General features: G+C 37.4%; 1 protein-coding gene across 1 annotated transcript in view; it reads left to right on the top strand.

The window, feature by feature from the left end:
* Positions 1-17,096, top strand: part of LOC113227371 — a 52,807-nt gene extending 35,711 nt beyond the window's left edge. The window contains exon 2 of the mRNA XM_026460266.1: positions 16,942-17,096. Within this exon, the coding sequence (XP_026316051.1) occupies positions 16,942-17,096 (155 nt within the window). The remainder of the gene's footprint in view (positions 1-16,941) is intronic.
* The last annotated feature ends 3,664 nt before the right edge of the window (positions 17,097-20,760 follow it).

Here is a 20,760-nt window from a genome sequence, read left to right as displayed (position 1 = left end):
TATTTGCTTTTATATATAAAAAAATCAATTTCGAGAACAATTTTATGAGAGTGGAATTTCTTGCCTGCAGACATTCATTGAACGCTCTAACTTGGCCCAAGTTTTCAAGTAAAGAGTGAACAGGTATTATTTAGGTTCCATCATCGACCTCATCGTCACTTTTCGTCTGGTAATATGCGCTTATTTTTTATATAATACTGACTAAACAGAATACATAAAAGGTGTCGTATTGTAGTCGTAATGCAAACGTAAATTATAGCAAACGCTGTCGAGATTTTTTTATTTAATTCAGGCTTGTAAAAGGCCTGCCTATCTTGGGAACATGACGATGGATACTGAATTCCGATCCTAGTTTAAAATATTAGTGTTGTGTCACTGTCACTGACCGATTTATCTCCCCTTGAGTTATAAAAATATGTTTCTCACGATCTTTTCGTTGACAACATCAATCTTCTACATATTCAACTACCGATTAGCAAAAGTTTGCTCTGAAAAGGAAGGAGGACAGAACGGTTGTGCAAAAAAAGACAAAATTCGATTTATAAGAAAGTTTTGTCTTCTAGATGCGATTTTTGAAATTACCACCAATGTAGCTTCTTGTACAGTCACTCTATTAATATTCGCAAATTTTGGAACACATTTTTAATCGACTTCAAAACCCTCGGTTCTCAATTTCTCTGTATTTAACATTTGGAAACGGGAATAAACGCGTTTACATACGAATAGGTATTTTTCACCTTCGGTGGAGATAAACTTTTCGCTCCACCGATCGTCACTTTTATTCAGAGTTGTACGTGAAGCGATTGAAATAAAAAAACATCCTACTAATTTCAATCGAGAGGACTGTTTCAAATTATCTGCAGTATGGAATCCGGTATTAGCAAAAAAGGCGATATTCGCGATCGACTGCGTACCAGAATACGACTGTGATACAGAATAGGGACACCGTTAGTGTTGTGTGTGGCGGTAGCTTAAAAAAATGTTATGCGGGTTGACGAAGATTCTACCGCCGAGATGGAAATGTAAACACCGCATTATCAGTCAGCCCGTGACCAGGGCCAGTGCAACTTGGCCGAAAGGTCGGGAAACTAAGTAGGTGTGAAAAATACCTATTCGTATGTAAACGCGTTTATTCCTGTTTCCAAATGTTAGTACAATGCAACGCGAAAGTTTAAAAGTATATATTTTATGTATTTTTTTGTGTGTATGTCACGTGATTACTCCGCAATTTGTCAATTGATTTCGATGATTTTTTTTTCACTGGAAAAGCGGTTCTTCAGAAGTAGTCAGAAGGACAATAATTTAGAGAATGAATCCAGTTTATTGAATTTCACCCCCACTATTTCACATACACTAAACAAAAACTTTATTACTCACACACAAAACTTTATTTTAATGCTCACACACAAAACTGTGCATAGACAACTTAGGGTCGTATTCCAGAACTCTACTCAGTGCTCAAGTCAAGATTTGAGCAGACTTTAGTATGATTTCAAGCACTGGAAATACGACCCTAATGGCAAGGACTTGAGTATGATTTTCAGTGCTCACTGCAATACTCAAGTCCTGACTTGAGTATTGAGTAGAGTTCTGGAATACGACCCTTAGATATAATGTGGGCGAAGGCGGCTTCATCGCTGAGAGCGATCTCTTCCAGACAACCTTTGAGGCAGAGGAGAACTGAACAGAGAGGGACAAGTGTGTAAATGCGTGATTAAAAACTTACACTATCATATTATGAAATAATAAGTGACCTTAATATTATATACCTACATATATGTTAATTTACACATACATATATATATATACAATATTACTTTCTACAGAAATTTACGACGCTTATTGGAATAGTGATAAACTTAAGGAATTTTATGTTAAATTCAGAGTTAACTTACTAGGACACCTGCCGTTTAAGACAGGTACAGTCGATACCCTGAGATATCTGACTCCTTAACTGTCCATTTTGTTCTAAGTAGATCAGTTTGAAGAAGGGTGTTAAGCAAACTTAACCTTTAACCACCAAGCTGGAAAAAACATTTTGGGTTCTTATTGCACAATTAGTGAATGACGCTTTACTTATGACGTAATACTTGATGACTTTTATTCCATTATGCGTATAAAGTCAGACTCATTTCTGTGCAGGTTGCGTGCCAGTTCCAACCCTATACTGGAAACCATTGTCGGTACATACAATTCGCTTTCAATGCGGCAGCTTTTTCCGCCTCGCATATGAAGCTTAGGTATTTCAACACTATTTTAATGTAATTTTTTTTTTAGCACTACTAACATAGTTTTTAAGTATTACATTATTTACTAACCAAACTGGACTGTATGTAATCTGATAAATAAAACTTATAATTTATCATCATCATAATTTCAGCCAAAAGACGTCCACTGCTGAACATAAGCATCCCCCAAAGAATGCCACAACGACTTGTCCAGCGCCGCTTGCCTCCAGCGGATTCCCCCAACCTTCATCAAATCAGCAGTCCACCTTATGGACCGCGACTCACGCCGATTATTAAGTCCACTGCAAGCCAGTTTAAATGATGCCAGAGCACTTTAAACCATGCTGCAATGTACAAATTCCGTGCGAACGCATTTAAAACAGTGCACATTTTTTGAACCACGGACTTTTTTTATGATTACAAGTGACGGGACGACCAACAAGTTGTGGGCCTGGTGGTAAGCGACACGCCTGTCCTTATGGACAAGCGCAACTGTTATCGGTTGCAGTGCCATCTGAGGAGCACTGCCACTGTGGCCGTCATCCTGAGACATAAGTTGACAAGTCCCATGTGCATGTGTGTAATTTCACTAGCACCCTTACCCTTCAAAATCGGAACACAGTACCTAACGCTCACAATACTGCTTGGCAGCAGAAATAAGTAAGGTGGCAGTACTTCCCTAGATGAACTCTTTCACAAGGAGCTTACTGCTGCCCACGCCTCTATTGGTACGCGGTCGCCACTCCAGAACTCTTCCACCCCATCGGCCATCTCTTCTGCGAGCTATGTGTCCTGCCTATTGCCACTGAAGTGTTGCAATTCTTAGGGCTAGGTCGGTTACTCTGGTTCCCTTGCGGATATTTTCATTACTGATTCGATCTCACAACGAAACTTCGAGCATAGCCCTGTCCATTGACCTTTGAGAGACCTTGAGCCTTCTTATGAGGCCCATAGTGAGCGACCACGTCTCAGTGCCGTAAGTCATCACTGGCAACGCACACTGGTCGAAGACTTTTGGGGACACTGTGGTATTTTGGGCAAGAAGATTATTATTATAATACAAATGTCAACCAAAAAAATGGAATTCCTTTTCAAGTTACTGTTCAATGTGAATTTAGGTCATTGACGTACGTATAAATCACGTCGCAAGTATGAAAATAGCCGTTACAAAAATTGGATTCAGTCGCCGCAAACACATAACTGCCGATTCAAATTCAGATAAATTTATTTCTTTGTGTTACACTGGTAATAAACGGGTTACAAGATAGAATTTTGAGTCACTGTTTTACCTTATGGTTTTGTATAAACAAAGTGTTTACATAGGTAATTTACATAGACTCTCATACAATAGTTTATACAGTATACCTACTTATTTTCCTTCCTTATGCTATTGATGTACTGCTCATATGCATTAAGCGCTTTACTTTCTCCTTACTTATGTACAGGGCAATGGAATGTAATAGACTAACTATATCGTATTAACATCTGCGTTTCTCCAAAACTACAGTTTAGGCCCATTCGAGGCAAGAGCCAACAGGCTTTTCTCGGACAAACGCTAACCATTGTTGATCACATGGTCGCTTTGATTTTGAATCAAGTTTTTTATATACGGTTTTTCAACAAGAAATTTGTTTTGTAAATCAAAATGAAACAATAAATTTAGATCATAACTAAAAGTGTATAACCACGATCGCTCAGTCTCATTTTTATACTTTAAATTTTATATAAAAACAAAATTTTAAATACAGGCACGTATTTTTGGTCCCGCCTAACTGAACACTGTCTCCTAAGACAGACATTTATTTGTCTAGTTTAGGAGTGAGAGTCCTTTGATTTGTTACGCCTTTTCTACCTGTTTGTTTTTATATTGTTTACATTTTGAACCTGTAAATTTCTTCTCTGTGCTATATATAAGGCTAAGGTGTGTTTTTTGAATTAACATATTATTATTGTTATATGTTATTATTATTAGAGGACAATGATTCTAATTTTTATTGAAAAAAAGTAAGGTTTGGCAATAATGAATTAAAAATGATATCTGATAAATGTTCACCACGACCATTACAGATGTCGATTCTTTCATCAAAGTTTTTAATCACTTTTAGACAAAATGGTGGGTCTATTTCGTCTTTTCACGAATTTTGAGTTTTAAGGCTGCAATCGATTCGATTGGCTCCGTATAGATTCTGTTTTTAACGTAATCCTATAAAAAATATTCCAGCGGTGTTAAATCACATGATCGACCTGGCCACTTATCGGTGGAATATCGTGAAATTATGCGATCGGGAAATTTGGTTTGCAATAAATTCATTGTTTCGGTGGCTGTGTGACTAGTTGTTGTGATTTTATTACTAATTGCCACTTAAGGTTCTTTAACTCTCACCTACAGATATATTCTTTATTGTACTATAAAAGGTCTATATCTTCCAGTTAACTCAAAGCAGTGACAGTGGCGGGCCCAGTGGCACTGCAACTATTATGGACAGGCATGTCGCTTATCACCAGGCTCACGATCTGTTCATTCCGTTACTTGGTATCATAAAAAAACGTTGAATGACACTGCCGTTGTGTCGCTAGATAGGTAAAAAATCGTTAAAAGAAATTAGTAGAACAAAACATTAATAGAACAGATTGAAGCAATGGAGCTCCTAGAGAAAGAATTTGTGCAGGAAAGTACTACCATCATAACTATTTCTCGCCGAGCAGCAATTGTGAGCATTACAATGTTCCGGTTTAGAAGCGTAAGAGCGTGTGCACACTACGTCCGAATCGTATGAGTTACGAATCCGATAAATGACGAATTGTCACAGGGATCATTTTTATCTCTAGGTGTTCAAGCGATATTCGCATTTCTCGGATTCGAATTAGAGTGCACAAGCGACATCCGAAGTGGGTCCGAGATTTGTAGATTTGTCATAGTTTTGGAGTCGGAACGAATATTAATCGAATGCATTGAGCAAACGCGCTAAGGGTGCTGGTGGCTTTGTGTCTCAGGGTGATGAGGGCAGGGGCAGTGTTCCTACGACCAGGTTTGCGATTTATTCATCCAGTCATTTGACATCATATAAGAATATCTAAAAATCCAACAGCATACAGCAATTCGATGATGCCAAAAGGCGTGTCTTGTAATAAAGGGTAAGGAAGTAACGTAAAAAATATTTTCTCTGAGTTTTCATTGCTCAGTGCGTTAAGAACCTTAAATCTTCTCGCAAGACTGGATTCAAATAGGGTTTTAACGTGTGACGTCATATGAATACTAATTCCGTTAAGGCGTGCTCTTTAAGTGTATACTTATACATACCTATAGGAATATGCAATTTGTTACACTTCTCTAAGTATTATAAGTTACATGTAAAAGTTGAATGTTATCTTTCTCATTGAGAGACTGCAGGGCAGACAGCTACCTTTTCGTTGGGGTTATATATTTGTTAACACAGCCATACAATGAAATAGCATTGTCACCATTTAGAGAGACATCATACTTACCGATTCAGAAACATAGTAAGCCGGTCAGAAAAGTAAGCTAAGAGGCTTATATGTGACTCGGAATAAATTAAGATAAAGCTGCAGAATCTTGAACACCGCCATAAGGCTTACCTATCGGTTTCGGGATATATCACAGACAGTGTGCGACAGAATTGCATGATTTAATTTTCACCTACCCCTTTTCATCATCGGATACTAGACGTAGGGTTCCACCCCTACGTTGTGGATATACCGAGGATTTGTACGAAGCGTTTTGCTTCTACATTTATATGGCAAACGGCGAAGGAATAGAACTCCCTGCCTGCAGACTTGTTTCCTGTACGGTATAACTTGGGCAAAACAAACGAACAAAACGATAGTGAAGGCATACTGGTGTGCATGCTCCATCGTAGACTTTATCGTCACTTTCCATCAGGTGAGATGGAGGTTAAATGCGAACTTATTTTGTAACAAAAAAGTCTTCATGTTCATGTAATAAGATCGAAAGAGACGTTGTGCATTTTCCGTCTGCGGTCCAAGCGGAAGTGAAACGCGCAAGATTTTTTTCGCTGTTATTGCATGGACACAAAGCTTTTTCTAACTGGCTCAAGCCGTTCCCGCGTTAATGAGTGTGGTGACTGCATTGGACTCCTAATCGCGGTAAGCCTATTTCGTCTATGTAATGTAGACCCAAGTATTAAAAAGCCTAAACGTATGTTAGTTATATACTAAATTTGTTATGATGGAAAATGTTTTTTCTTCCACCTGTTCACCACCTCTTTTTGTTATGATTGTTAATCATAACAAAACTAGTGGACTTGCAACAATGATGCTGTAAAGATACCGGCTGCGGTTAGGCTTTTCAAAAATTTTTCAGCAGCAGCGACGAATGCCGCTCCAAAGATCTGTAAAAAACACGTGTGAGAATTTCGACAGCTCGGTAACTTGAATTGTGGCTCAGTTGGTAAGAACAATGCTACTGTGCAGCTTGGTTGTGGGTTCCATCAGGTCGAAGAAAATTTTTCTAGATGTTCGATCGTTGTAACAATAAATCATAACATAAATATGTTAGTTCCTAAGATATTTATATGTAATTCATTATGTGTACATAATAACGTATGTATACATTAATTATAATCACGTAATTATAAAATAATTAAAGAAAAATTGTGGTAAGAGAAATGAATATCATAAAATAACAAACCATTGAAATTTATTATACTAAATTTTCATAATACTTTTATTTAAAATAAAAATAATTAGCAGTAATTTTTAGTTATGTTATAACTGCAAAAGAGACAATATGGCAACAGAATTTGTATTTAAGAGTTGAATACACTGCGGTGACGTCTCGAACTTATAGGGAGTAACGCGGTTAACTTACTAAACCCTTTTCTTAGAGGTGACCTACATAATGTCCACCAATGTATACAGGGTTAATTGTAAAATACTAACAACCTGGCAGGACTACATCATAAAAAACCTTGCACGACTTTTTACAAAATATATTAAATTTACCAAAAATATTTATTTAAACTTTTTGTTGTATCTGAGATTTTTTTAATTAGTCTATATTAATTCAAACGTGCTAGTATCCTCCCCAACGACCCCCATCCTCGCTCCATCGTTTTGCATTGGACTGGTATTTGCGATCGCATTTTCTTTTGTTACCGCACAGATTATCACCATTGAATCATTTAAATGTCATGGAATAAATGTTGTTGCTTACGATGTTAGTAAACTCTTTTTTATTCTTTTTTTATAATATCAAGTGACGGGGGCGAACAAGTCGTGCGCCTGATGGTAAGCTGCACGCCTGTCCATAACGTTACATTGCAACTCAAGAGTTTTAAATTGCAAAGATCTGAGGGGCATCGCCACTGCGCCCGTCACCCTGAGACATAAGTTGACAAGTCAAATGTGCCTGTATTTTCACCAGCACCCCTTACCCTTCAAAACCGGAATACAGTAACGCTGACATTACTGCTTGGCGGCAGAAGTAGATAAGGTGGGAGTACTTCCCTGGACGCACTTCGCTGGAGCTCCACTGCTATGAAAAGTTCTCCGAGTTTGTCAGATTTTACCTTGTATATTTGTAACTTACGTGAGTTAGAAAATAAAATCATAGTTATATATCACTACAGAAATGGAGCTACCAATTTTGCAATGTCGTCGGTGTTTGGTAGAAAGGGCGAAAGCGACATTACGTACATTTTTCAGGGGAAAATGTTTTGAATTGCAACCACTGTACAAACAAGCGGATTTCTCATTTTCACTTGTCTCGAGTCTTACTAACTTTCCGCACTTGTATCAAAAATAACTATACATCCTGTTATAAAATTTAATGTTTAAACATAAGTAAACTTAATTAAAACCAAAATTGAATTTCAAAACAGGACACAAACATTTTTAAGCAGTTTCGTTAAAAACCTAAAACATGCTCCCGTGAAAAATCTTCGAAATGTCACGTTCGTCCTTTCTACAAAACACGATGTGTACACGCATTTTAAAGCAGTCACGTTCATAAGCACTGACTTATTAAGACTGGAGAGGGTTTATAAAGGAGACCTGTGCCCCAGAGCATAGTATAAGAAGAATAATAGCGAAAAACGTAGCAGAGCAGCTTGTATGTGTGCACGAACGCCGCGCGTCATGTACGGACACACACATCCGCATAATCTTGCGGTGCACTAATTGTACAGCGCAAGTCGCACGCGCCATTAAATAAGGAATAGAATTTTTTTTTTTATAAACAAAGTAGATAAGCGACACGTTTATTCCTAACAGAGCTTTAAGTCGCAAAAATCTTAAAGGCACTGGTACTGCGCCTGTCACCCTAAGACATAAGACATGACAAGTCCCATGCGCCTGTAATTTCACCAGCACCCTTACCCTTCCAAACCGTAACCGGGACGAACTCTTTCACAAGAAGCTCTGACTGAAGTGAGAGAGTGAATTGTCGTGACGTATTTTTGAAGTTGTTTATTTTTTTTAAATGACAGACCCAGGCATTAAGAACTTTATGGTTTGCTAGAGTAGTTACTGAAATAGCAATTATTATGGAGTTTTAACTGCCTCCGTGGCCGAACGGTTACCATGCCGGACTGCCACGCAGAGGTCCCAGGTTCGATTCCCGGGCAGGGAGAAATATTTGTATGGCCTACATTTATTTCTCTCGTGAGTTTGGGTGTAATTTGTGGTTGTCTATGTGTGTGTCCATAGCACCCGCGACACAGGGTCTCCCTAGTGCAGGGCTATGTTGAGTGTGAGCGTTATTACAAAAAAAAAATTAATATTAGTTCTTTTACTTGTTATAACTTCGATATCCCAATTCGGTATAAAATCGTCACCGGCACCTCTAGGTGTGGTATGCGTCTACGGCTGCATGTATCGCGTGAGCGGGTACCCGCGGCACAGAGCTTTCCTAGTGCAGGGCTAAGAGTGTGCGTTAATAGAAATGTAAGTACTGCATTTGACGAAGGTTATTTCGATATATAGCTCGAGAATACTGTGATAAAAACCTTTTTTCAAATAATGTTTTGCAACCTTTAGATGCAACTAAAATAATAATAATAAATAAATCATAAATATTAGATGACATCACGTTATGTTCATCACACCCAAAGTAAGTAAAAAACTGTGTCATGGTAATGGAAACAATAACGGTGCCACAAACACCCAGTACACATTATTGAAAAGTTACTTTTTCTACATTGATGGAACCCGGGATCTCACCATGAAAACCGGTGTGCATGCCACTCGATCACGGAGTCGTCTAAATTATTTGAGAAAAAAAAAATCACATTAGTGACAACCCTATGCTGCGAGAGACGTGTAGGCATTGACGCGCTGAACAAGCGGGAGTTAGGTACACTACTTACCTTATTATTCTATGCCAATAGTATGACGTATAAATACAGTGGTTCAATATGGTGTACAAAATACGTTTAACGAAACAACATCCAACACAATACAAACTCAGTTAACAAAAAGGTATTCGAAACTCGGAACATATAATTGGAACCCAACTTTCTTAATTACGGCTCGAAGATGGAACGTTCACTGTTAAAATGTGAGAATTTCATTGAAAATGTTCTCTTTAATTTTCTTATATCCATTGTCTTTTTGTTTTAATACTTTTGTTAAAAATATGCGAATGGGTTAACAAAAATGTTGATTTACATTTGTTCAATCTGCCCTATTAACTTTATTCAGTAAAGGGAAAGTAATTTCCTTTAAAGACATATTTTTATGATATCAATTATGATGGGTTTTCACGCGAGCTCGCATCACAAGCGAGTCTAGGTGGCCTCGGGCCACCGAGGTCTAATCTTGTTAGAACTACCGAAGAGCTATTCGAAAATATCATGTAAATAACGCACAACTATTTCCATAACAACGACAACATAAATTCGTAACATTGTGTTGAATTGATTTTTTTATAATACCAAATGACGGGACGAACATCGTGCGCCTGGTGGTAAGCGACACGACTACCCATAACAGTTGCAGTGCCACTCAGAGCTTTAATCGCAAAGATCTTAGGGGCACTGACATTGCGTCAGTCACCTTGAGGCAAGTTGACAACTCCCATGTGCCTGAAGTTCGCCAGCAACCATACTCTTCAAAACCGGAAAGCAGTACCTACTATTAGACTACAGAAATAGATAAGTTGGCAGTACATTCTGCACGTACTATTTCACAAGAAACTCAACCGAAGTGAAACTATTTTTGTCGGTGTCTTTGAAAAAACAAATACACGCGATTGAGATCCGAAAAGATAGTTTCATTTTCAATGTGTAACAATCGTGCAAACCTAAGAGCTCTACTGTTCCCAATATGGGTACATGACAAACAGAGGCAAACAAAGACAAAATAAAGCCCTCGGAATACATTTTTCAACTACTTTTCTACTATTTTATCAACCTTTTGATGTTACAAAATGGGAATAACTGTATTCGAGAAACTGTTTCTGTCCATCCATGACAACCACTCCTCAGTTATGATAGTAGGATTAGTGCTAAATTACTAAAGGAAACCATTCACCGACAGGAAGACGAGTCGAAAAAAAAGGGTTATACAATACAGTAAAGGCAGAACCCAAACAAATGACTGGCGACTGACTATTCGCGATCATTATCTCGTAGATGAACTAGAACGCATGTAACTTCTTGCTCCTGCTCACAAGCCGCCGTCAGTCAAATTTTAGGGCTTATTCAGAGTGCAGGCGTGGGCGCGGCGGCGGATGCTTGCGCACGGGTCTTGGCGTCTTTCGTGGCGTCGAAATCGCGAATAGACGCTAGACCAAGCACTATGGTAGGTACGGGCGGGCCGACCCAATATTGACCCGCGTGACGCGCGCGGCCACTGTGAACGCAACGCGCGTCTACGTACGTTAAATTTACACGCGCCCGCGCCCGCTGCCACGCTGAATAAGGCCTTAGAGCTGATCTTCAGTAGAAATTTCACCGGGCGTTATAGAGGAGTATGAGGCCTTCGATTTGTATTCCTCATTGTCTTCAAGCCTTTCGATATTTTATTTTGAAATTTGTAGAAGTCCACTGCAAGTTTGCAGAAATTTAATATTTTTTTTAAAACTATGTTCATGTTATCTTTATGCAGGCCTTTTGGATAGATTGAAATAAATATGTATGACGGGCTATTTGATAAAAAGGAACCGAGGGATGCGCGGGATGGTCATTGAGAGCGCGGGCTCAGTGCCAGAGTTTTATAAAGTTATAAAATGTAAGTAAATTATCTTATATACAGTGACAGGACAATTCTTAGAATGCAATCGGTTGCTATAATGCCATGCTTATCATTTTAGTAGAGTTAATAGAACTTGAAATACATGTAATGTAAACTGCCTTTTTTTTCTCACGAAGAAATCTTTACACTTTTTATATCATTTTATATTGAATTCAAAATTTACGCTTGAGTAAAATATGGTGTTATTCAATTTATTGAATATCATGATATTTTATTACTGTCATATTCAATTATTTTTGTGAAATTACTCCACTAGTTTATTATAATTAACTGCCTCAGTGGCCGAACGCTTACCATGCTGAGCTGTCACGTAGAGGTCCTAGGTTTGATTCCCGGGTCGAGAGAAATAAATGTATGGACTTCATTAATTTCTTTCGTAAGTTTGGGTGTAATTTGGGGTTGTCTATATGTGTGTCCATGGCACCCGCAACACAGGGTTTTTCTATGAGTGTGTTCGTTATTTATTATTTATTTATAATTATTAATATAAAGATCGAGCACAAACAAAAATTCCTTCGTTCCGGCTGGACTTGAACCAGCTTCGCCATTGCTACCGTAGCATTTGGTATATTAAGTAAAATTAGGTAAGTTATCGAGTTCTTAGGTTTTCGCGATTGTTACACACAGGAAATGAAACTATGTTGCCGGATTTAAATCGCATTTATTTGTTTTTGAAACAAACCAACGTTACGGTTCGAGTCAACCGTAAATGTGTAAAACTATGTTTGTATGGTCTACATTTATTTCTCTCGTGAGTTTGGGTGTACTTTGTGCTTGTCTATATGTGTAATAATAATAATAATAATAAATTGTTTATTCCAAAAAAAGTACATTTGGCTACAAATTCAAAGCCCGCCGAACTGCAGAGCTGTTTATGTGCGGAGACACACTCTCATCGTAAGCAATAAACCTATAATATGTATGCCTACCTTAGCTATCGTATGCCATAAAATACACTCACATAAATATCAGAACAAATAGTATAAAGCTCAGTCATCTGAGATTTGTAATAACAATTTATTTCTGGCTTTCTTTTTAAAAGTTAATTTAGATAAATTATCTTCGTCAACATTCAGATAATTATACATGACAGGTAATATATGAAAAGTAATTTACGGTTCTGGGTACAATCTATTCTTAATTATTAACAGATCTAGTGATATAAGAATGTTCAGCACAATTCTTAAAGTCCATGCGTCCATGGCACCTGCGACACAGAGTTTCCCTAGTACGGGGCTGTGTTGAGTGTGTGCTTTAAAAAAAACCGGATAAATAGTTTCATTTTCTATTAGGTAAGTTGTAATTGTTTATTAAACCAGAGGACAGGGAATATGTGTATTCAATTTACGTTTTATGCGGTTAATTACAATATCAATAAATTACTTGTGATTATTATTATTACGCGCTCGTGTCAACATTACCACAGGAAAAACAAAGAGGTAACTCAGTAACTGAATATTTTGCTGAACAAAATTTTCCGTGTATTTAAAATCTATTTTGCACTAGATTTTCCTCTACAGGTATATGAATTTCGTTTACAATATAATTTATAACCATTAATGAACGTATGTTTAGAAACACACGGATAGCCTAGTTGAGAAAACGCTTACCTTACCTTTTTTTTTAACGCACACACTCGACATAGCCCCGCACTAGGGAAACCCTGTGTCGTGGGTGCCATGGACACACACATAGACAACCACAAATTACACCCAAACTCACGAGAGAATTAAATGTAGGCCATACAAATATTTCTCCCGGCCCGGGAATCGAACCTGGGACCTCTGCGTGGCAGTCCAGCATGGCAACCGTTCGGCCACAGAGGCAGTTAATGTACCAGAACCTCTTAGCATTTAACCACGAAAGTCGAGAGACAACATGGCGGCATCTCTCTCTTTTTGGCGTTAAATCTACCGTTTAATCAAACAATTGTCTTGTAAACTTTTCGCACTTTTTGAACTTATTATCCTTTTGTTTATAATATCAAGTGATGGAATGAACAAGTCGTGCGCCTGATGGTAAGCTACACGCCTGTCCATAACAGTTGCAGTGCCACTCAGAGCTTTAAATCGCAAAGATCGCAGGGGCACTTCCACTGCGTCTGTCACCCGGAGATATAAGTTGACAAGCCCTACGTGCATGTAATTTAAAGCTTTCAAAATCGGAACACAGTAATAAATAAAAAAATAGGTAAGGTGGCATACGAACTCTTTCTGAAGAAACTCTACTGCTACTAAATATTTGATAAACCACCGAATGCAAGACATTTAGCAGGTGGCCCCTGATAATCTTGACTGGTGGCTGCGCCACCAGACAAAAGGTAGAGTTTCGTAATGGACCAATGGGAGCTCAGATAAGCACGCATCTCCTCATAGGATGCGGACTAAACACTTCCGCCTAAAAGGCGTGATATAGGAGAGCATGGCTTTGACAGCGCCACTGTACATAAAAGGAAAACTGAAGGCACTCGTAACCATACAAAACATTTGACGTCAGCTTCAACATCTTTTCGTTCGGCGAAAATGATCTACTCCATCCTCTTCGTAAGATGTATAGTAGAATTTTTTAAAGCGCCAGCTTCAGGCTTTCCTGTTGGAAAATCAAGAGGAACGTTCCTAACGTTTCCCAGCACTTATTTATTTATACTTTTCACACACACTTATTATATAACAAATTATATTGATTAATTTATGTTAATATAATAACTCTTCGAGTTCTTAGGTTTTCGCGATTGTTACATATAGGAAATGAAACTATTTTTCCGCATTTAAATTGCGTACCTATATTTGTTTTTTCAAACAAACCGACGTTTCGGGCCCTTTACAGGTCCCATGCTTACGATTGACTGAGGTGGTACAGTCTTCAACCAGTTATGTCTAATATCAATGCAAACCACCCTATTTTTTCACTACAGTTATAATAATTATTAATTAAATACCTTATTTTTAATTTTATAAAGAAAACATTCCAATTTACGCTACATTAATTTTTACAAATTATTTATTGAGTGAATTTTTATTAAGTTCAATTTATTAATAATTAATAATAGAAATTAGAATAAACTAAAAAATTTATTAGTACTGCAGTCGTATGTCTGTTTGGGATTTTTCATCAGAGGAAATACTGGATCCCAAACTGGTGGTACGGAGAAACCATCTTCCTTGGTGAAATTAGGATGTTTTTTAATTTCAATGGCCTCTCGCAGCATCCTGGGTAGATAACGGACTTCTTTTGCAAAGACCTGGGGTTTGTCAAACTTCATTGAATGTGTAGGTTTATCCATGACACGCTCGCAGACTGCAGACTTGTTTACGCGACGGTGTTTGACATCAACTATACGTTCTTTGACGCGGGTACGAATACTACGCTTCATATTAAAACTTAATGTAGCGTAAATTGGAATGTTTTCTTTGTAACTTTAAAAATAAGGTATTTAATTAATAACTAATGTAACTATAGTAAAAAATGGGGTGGTTTGTATTAATATTAGACATAACCTCAGTCAACCGTGACCATGGGACCTGTAAAGGGCCGAAACGTCGGTTTGTTTGAAAAAACAAATATATGCGATTTAAAACCGTGACCATGGGACCTGCAAAGGGCCCGAAACGTCGGTTTGTTTGAAAAAACAAATATATGCGATTTAAATCCGGAAAATTAGTTTCATTTCCTATAATAACTCTTTTTTGTGAGTATGTTAGTAGCTTGATTTTGTATGTAATATATTTACAAAATAAAAGAAAATATGTAATGTACCTATGTATTTCTTATCTTTATTAATGGACTTAAAATAGGAGGTTCTCATAAGTCTGTATTTCTTTTTTTTGTATGTATATTATGCGATAACTCATATAATTTGTGAACCGATTTTGATGATTCTTTTTTTGTTAGAAAGGGATACCTCAGCAGTAGCCCATTTATATTATAATATATAATTTGAAGACTGAGATTTATTATCTTTCAACACTTCGAAAGCGCGTTCTAACTCCAACCTTACGCCATGAACCGACCGGTAGTTGCAATCCAGGTGTTGGAGGCCAGGTGACTCATAGCACAGGTATAATCTAATTTGGGCTCCTGTCTCCGAACCTTACACTTCTATTGTATTACCAACATCTTGTAGTTGTTGGGAGAAAAATAAACAACTTTTATCATTATAATTTATAGGTGAATTGTTGAACTAATTACGTCACATAATGGAACGTACAAACATATTTTCATATTCAACGCTAACAGCGATTCCACGCCTTTTGGGATAGAAGGTCAGTATTACCCCAGTTACCCAAAATGTAACCAATATCCGCGTGAAAAACGACTTGCGTGCTTACTAATGTGTTCATACGGGCTGAAATATCCCTATTTGCTCACTCTAGAGTACTTTTATTCAAAATGTGGTATAATATGACGTGGGGTATATATTTCAATTTACTGTAACGAACAAAGATGCGACCTAGATTATCAGAAAATTACGTGATGAAAACTACATTTGAAATTTAACTCTATGCCCGTACTATCTAATAAAATCTCAAGCAAGTGTAAGCTGAGTATGGTGTTCTTCTTCATTTGCGGCAACTGGACGGTATACATAATATTCAGTCAGGGAAAATATTTTATATACGTTGGTGAAATTATAGGCTCATGGGACTTGTCAACTTATGTCTCAGGGTGACGGGCACAGTGGCAGTGTTGTTGGCTCTCAGACCTTAGTGATTTAGAGTCGTATTCTAGAACTCTACTCAATGCTCAAGTCAGGGTTGCACTGGAAACACAAGCACTGGAAATACGACCCTAATGGCAGGGACTTGAGTATGATTTCGAGTGCTTTAAACCATACTCAAATACTGACTTGAACATTGAGTAGAGTTCTAGAATACGACCCCTAAAGTTCTGAGAGGCGCTGCAACTGTTATGAACAGACGTTCCTTTTTTGACGATTTGGTATAATAAAAAGAAAACTATATTATTATGGACTACAAGTTATTGCCTCTACTTACGGCACTAGTAATGGCCGCCATGTTGAAGTGTGGGATGAAAGGATGTGCCATACACACACATACACGTGTTTGTACTCGTCAATTGTTGCCCAAGATGCGAATATAGAGGATATAAATAGCACGCTACTGCGAGGAGGCTCCTTTCGTGCACCCAAGCATGATGTTGACTGTACACGTCACAAATATAAAACAATAATAATAATTATTATTTTTATAATAATAAATAACGCACACATTCATAGACCCGCTCTGGGGAAACCCTCTATCGCTGATGCTATGTACACATGCATTGACAACCACAAATTTTACTCAATAAATTTAGGCCATACAAATATTTCTCCCGGTCCGGGAATTGAACTCGGGTACTGCGTAATTGAACAGCATGTTAACCGTTCGGCCACAGAGGCAATAAAAAAACTGACCATACGGTTACGGTAGTGTCAATAAATTCTTCAGATTAGGTAACAAAAACATTTTATTCACAGTTATGGTAATAGCAGAATATAACAATAGGCTGACGTCACACAACGTCGTGATGTGCTTATTCCAAATTGGGTCTTATTTGAGGCTATTCAAAGCTGGAGTGAATAGGCATTTTACTGGACAAACGCTTAACATTAACGGCCACGTCACCGCTTAATATCAGACGTGATACTGATTAAGCGTTCGTCCATTTTTAACCGACTTCAAAAGAAGGAGGAGGTTCTGAATTCGACTGTATTTTTTTGTATGTATGTTACGCGATAACTCCGGATAATTTGTGAACCGATTTTGATTATTCTTTTTTGTTGGGAAGAGGGTACCTCAGTATTGGTCCATTTAAATTTGAAGAAAATCCCTACTTTGGCACTTTTAAGGGCGGCATCACATTGATCTAATAGCAAATAGATGTAATTCCATGAAATTTTGAGGTCGGTTTTTTAGTACTCTGTACTGATCCATTAAAAAATGTAAAATAAGACGAATGTAAAATGAATTAAATCTTATTGGCAGAAATGGACAACTAGTATGAGTGCAACAACAATAACAACAATAATAATAATAACTTGAGGCAATTGGAATTCTATGACGAGTGGCTTCCAAAACAAACATAGAGAGTCTAAATCATTATAATCTTAAAACAAAGAAAGTATAGCCACGATAGGAAGAAGTAGAAGAAGAAGAACTTATTTCAAAATACTCTCGGATTTTTAACAAAGAAGACATTGTGGAACTCGCATGTTATTTCTGCAATACTAATGTTATAACTAGAGAAAGGAATAGATTTCAAGTTCTACATACAGTGTCAATATTACCTGTCTCTGAAATTCCGGAATGATTAGAAATAAAAAAGTAAAAAACTAAAAACTAATTTCACTAGAATGAAATGGTTCAAGCTTTTAACTTTATTATTTTGACCATCTTTGTCAGTCATGCTCGTCTTCAAGTTGTCCGAGTCCAACACTTCCCCGCCGCTTGGCTCACGCCAGATATCAAAGAGGTTATGGAGAGGCGCGACAGGGCACGTATCAGATTGCGGAGGAATCCAAGCGAAATCAATAGTAGGTCCTACATTGAGTTACGTAACCGCTGCAACAAGTTCTCTACGAACGTCAGGCGTAAACATATTCACTCCACTATCGAAGGTTGTCCGCCTACTAAAATGTGGAAATATTTGAAGTCTCTGGGTATCGGTAAAGCTGGTCACGTCGATCTTAACGCGTTGAACGACTACTTTGCATCTTCCCCAGTACGTTTAGATTCTGTCATAAAATCTAGAACTTTATCTGTCCTGGCCAGTGCACCTTGTCTTGCTTCAGACTCTTTTGATTTTGGGAAGGTTACGACGGCAGATGTATTGAAAATACTTAAGTCTATAACCACGAAGGCGGTTGGTAATGACGGTTTGAGTATTGATATGATCACTCCAATACGGAACCTAGTAGCTCCTATCCTAGCTCATATCCTTAATTTTTCCCTTTCCAGTGGTGTGTTTCCCACTGAATGGAAACAAGTCCATGTAATTCCTATCGCTAAAAAATCAAATCCTTCTTCTTTCTCCCATTATCGACCTATCTCCATACTTTCTGTATTGTCCAAAAATTCTTGAGCACTATGTCCACAATCGACTCACTAACCACCTTCTGCAGTTTGGTTTTCGAGCGGGCCATAGCACGGTTTCTACTCAGGTGAAAATCACTGCCGACTTTCGTCTCAATATAGAAAATAAAAAGTTACTGTCCTCACTTTACTGGATTTTAGCAGTGCATTCAGTACTGTTGATTTTAATTTGCTTCTTGCTGAGCTCAGAACATTAAATCTACCTCCTTTAGCCGAATCCTGGTTTCGTTCGTATTTATTTGATCGTTCCCAGCTCGTAAAGACCGGTGACATGCACTCGGACTAGTGTAGCCTTACGGCAGGCGTTCAGCAGGGTGGGGTTTTATCTCCTATACTTTTTTCCGTCTTTATCGGTGGAATTACATCATCACTCACGTCTTCTTGTCATCTCTATGCCGATGACCTTCAAATCTATACTGCAGCCCGTCTTGAGGATGTAGTTACTACTATCGGTACATTGAATTCCGACCTACAAATGATTTCGGTATCGGCAAAGAACTACGGATTTCTTTTAAATGCACAAAAGTCCCAAGCCATAATTATTGGCAGTCACCTTTCCATCTCCTAGTTAGAGTCTATGGTGACGCCCAATTTAGTTTTGAATGACATCATAATTCCTTTTTCCACCTCAGTTTAAAATTTGGGCATCATAATGGATTAGACACTTTCTTGGTCGAAGCATGTCGTCGATGTAAGTCGTAAAATCTTTGCATCACTTAATTCCCTCAAGCGGCTGCAGTACTTTCTTCTTCTGTCTACCAAATTTATACTCATACGCACTCTTCTTTTTCCTTTTCTGGACTATGATGACGTCGCCTATCTTGATCTTTCGGAGGACCTACTTAATAAATTGGAGCGGCTGCAAAATCAATGTATCAGATTTGTATTTGGATTGAAAAAGTACGACCACATTTGAGTTGATGTCGTTGCCTATTCGTTTACGTAGAAGTGCTCACATTTTATGCTTCCTCTATAAAATCTTGTTCCATCCCACTTCATCTAGCTATCTAACGTGAGCGTTTTCAATACCGTCAGGCTATGGGTGACCGCCTGCGTTCTGGCAACGATTCGTCTCTCGTCCTTACACAACACAGTTCCAAAAATATTCGGATTCGTTCACCGTAAATGCTGCCAGTATGTGGAACCTTCTCCCGGTCGAGGTCAGACAGTCGCCTTCGGTTCGGGTTTTCAAGGGTGCTCTTTTGAAGTTTTGGGATTGTTCAGACTCTCCACATGTTAGAGCTTATGAAATATTTATTTACATTTGATATATCTATTTATAGTTTTATTTTATGCATTCATTTTATTATGGACTTTGTATATATTAATGTATCAACATTACTTAATATATATGTATTCGTATGTACATTTGTTATAATAAATTTATCTGTATATTTATTGAATGTAGTATATTCCATTTCTATATTTATCTATTTTTATTGCTACTCCAAAAACCAACTTTCCTCTCAGGTTTTCAAAGGTTAGTTGTAAGAAATCTCTTTATGGGATAAGCGCGCCTTTGTACCCAAATATTTAAATTGTTTCTGAACATTTGTAATCTACTTTGTGGCACAATAAAATGTTTAACCTTGCAATGGTCGCACCCTTGCACCGAACATAAGCAGTCGCGCGCGGTCTGTGAGACCGCAACTTTGCGCGTTTAGTTTGAGAAGACAAATGAATATTATCATGACGTTGTATAGTACATAATAAAAATAAGTCTTTTGTCTATATAAATGAAAATAAAAAACATTATTTACTTATTATTTTTTAATTTGTACTTATTAATCAGTCTACAAAAAAAAAATTAAAATTTTAGTCACATGACACAAAACAACATTAGAAATCAAGAAAATAACAAAACAAAATGAAATTTTCTATCTTAATCGTTAATAGACATCATAATTATTACTGAGACCAATCAAAATTATTATCAATAATAATTGCACAATTTTGTAGGAACTCTAAAAGCATAATTATTTTTAAATGTTTTTTTCATGATATTCTACGTAATATCTTAATTCTAATATAATAAAAAAGGAAAACAAAATAAAAAACTTCTATATAAACATTTTTCAGAGTATGTACAAGATCAAGAGCACGTCAAGCTTGACAGTTAAGACTTAAATCCAACTCTATGCCGCTTACGATAAGTACGGACCAAGTACAAAGTGTCAAGCTTGACGTGCTCTTGACTGTACTAC

This window comes from Hyposmocoma kahamanoa, unplaced genomic scaffold (assembly GCF_003589595.1).
Source record: "Hyposmocoma kahamanoa isolate Upper Pololo Valley unplaced genomic scaffold, ASM358959v1 210, whole genome shotgun sequence".
Classification (NCBI taxonomy): Eukaryota; Metazoa; Arthropoda; class Insecta; order Lepidoptera; family Cosmopterigidae; genus Hyposmocoma; species Hyposmocoma kahamanoa.
This window is presented reverse-complemented; position numbering and strand designations above follow the sequence as displayed.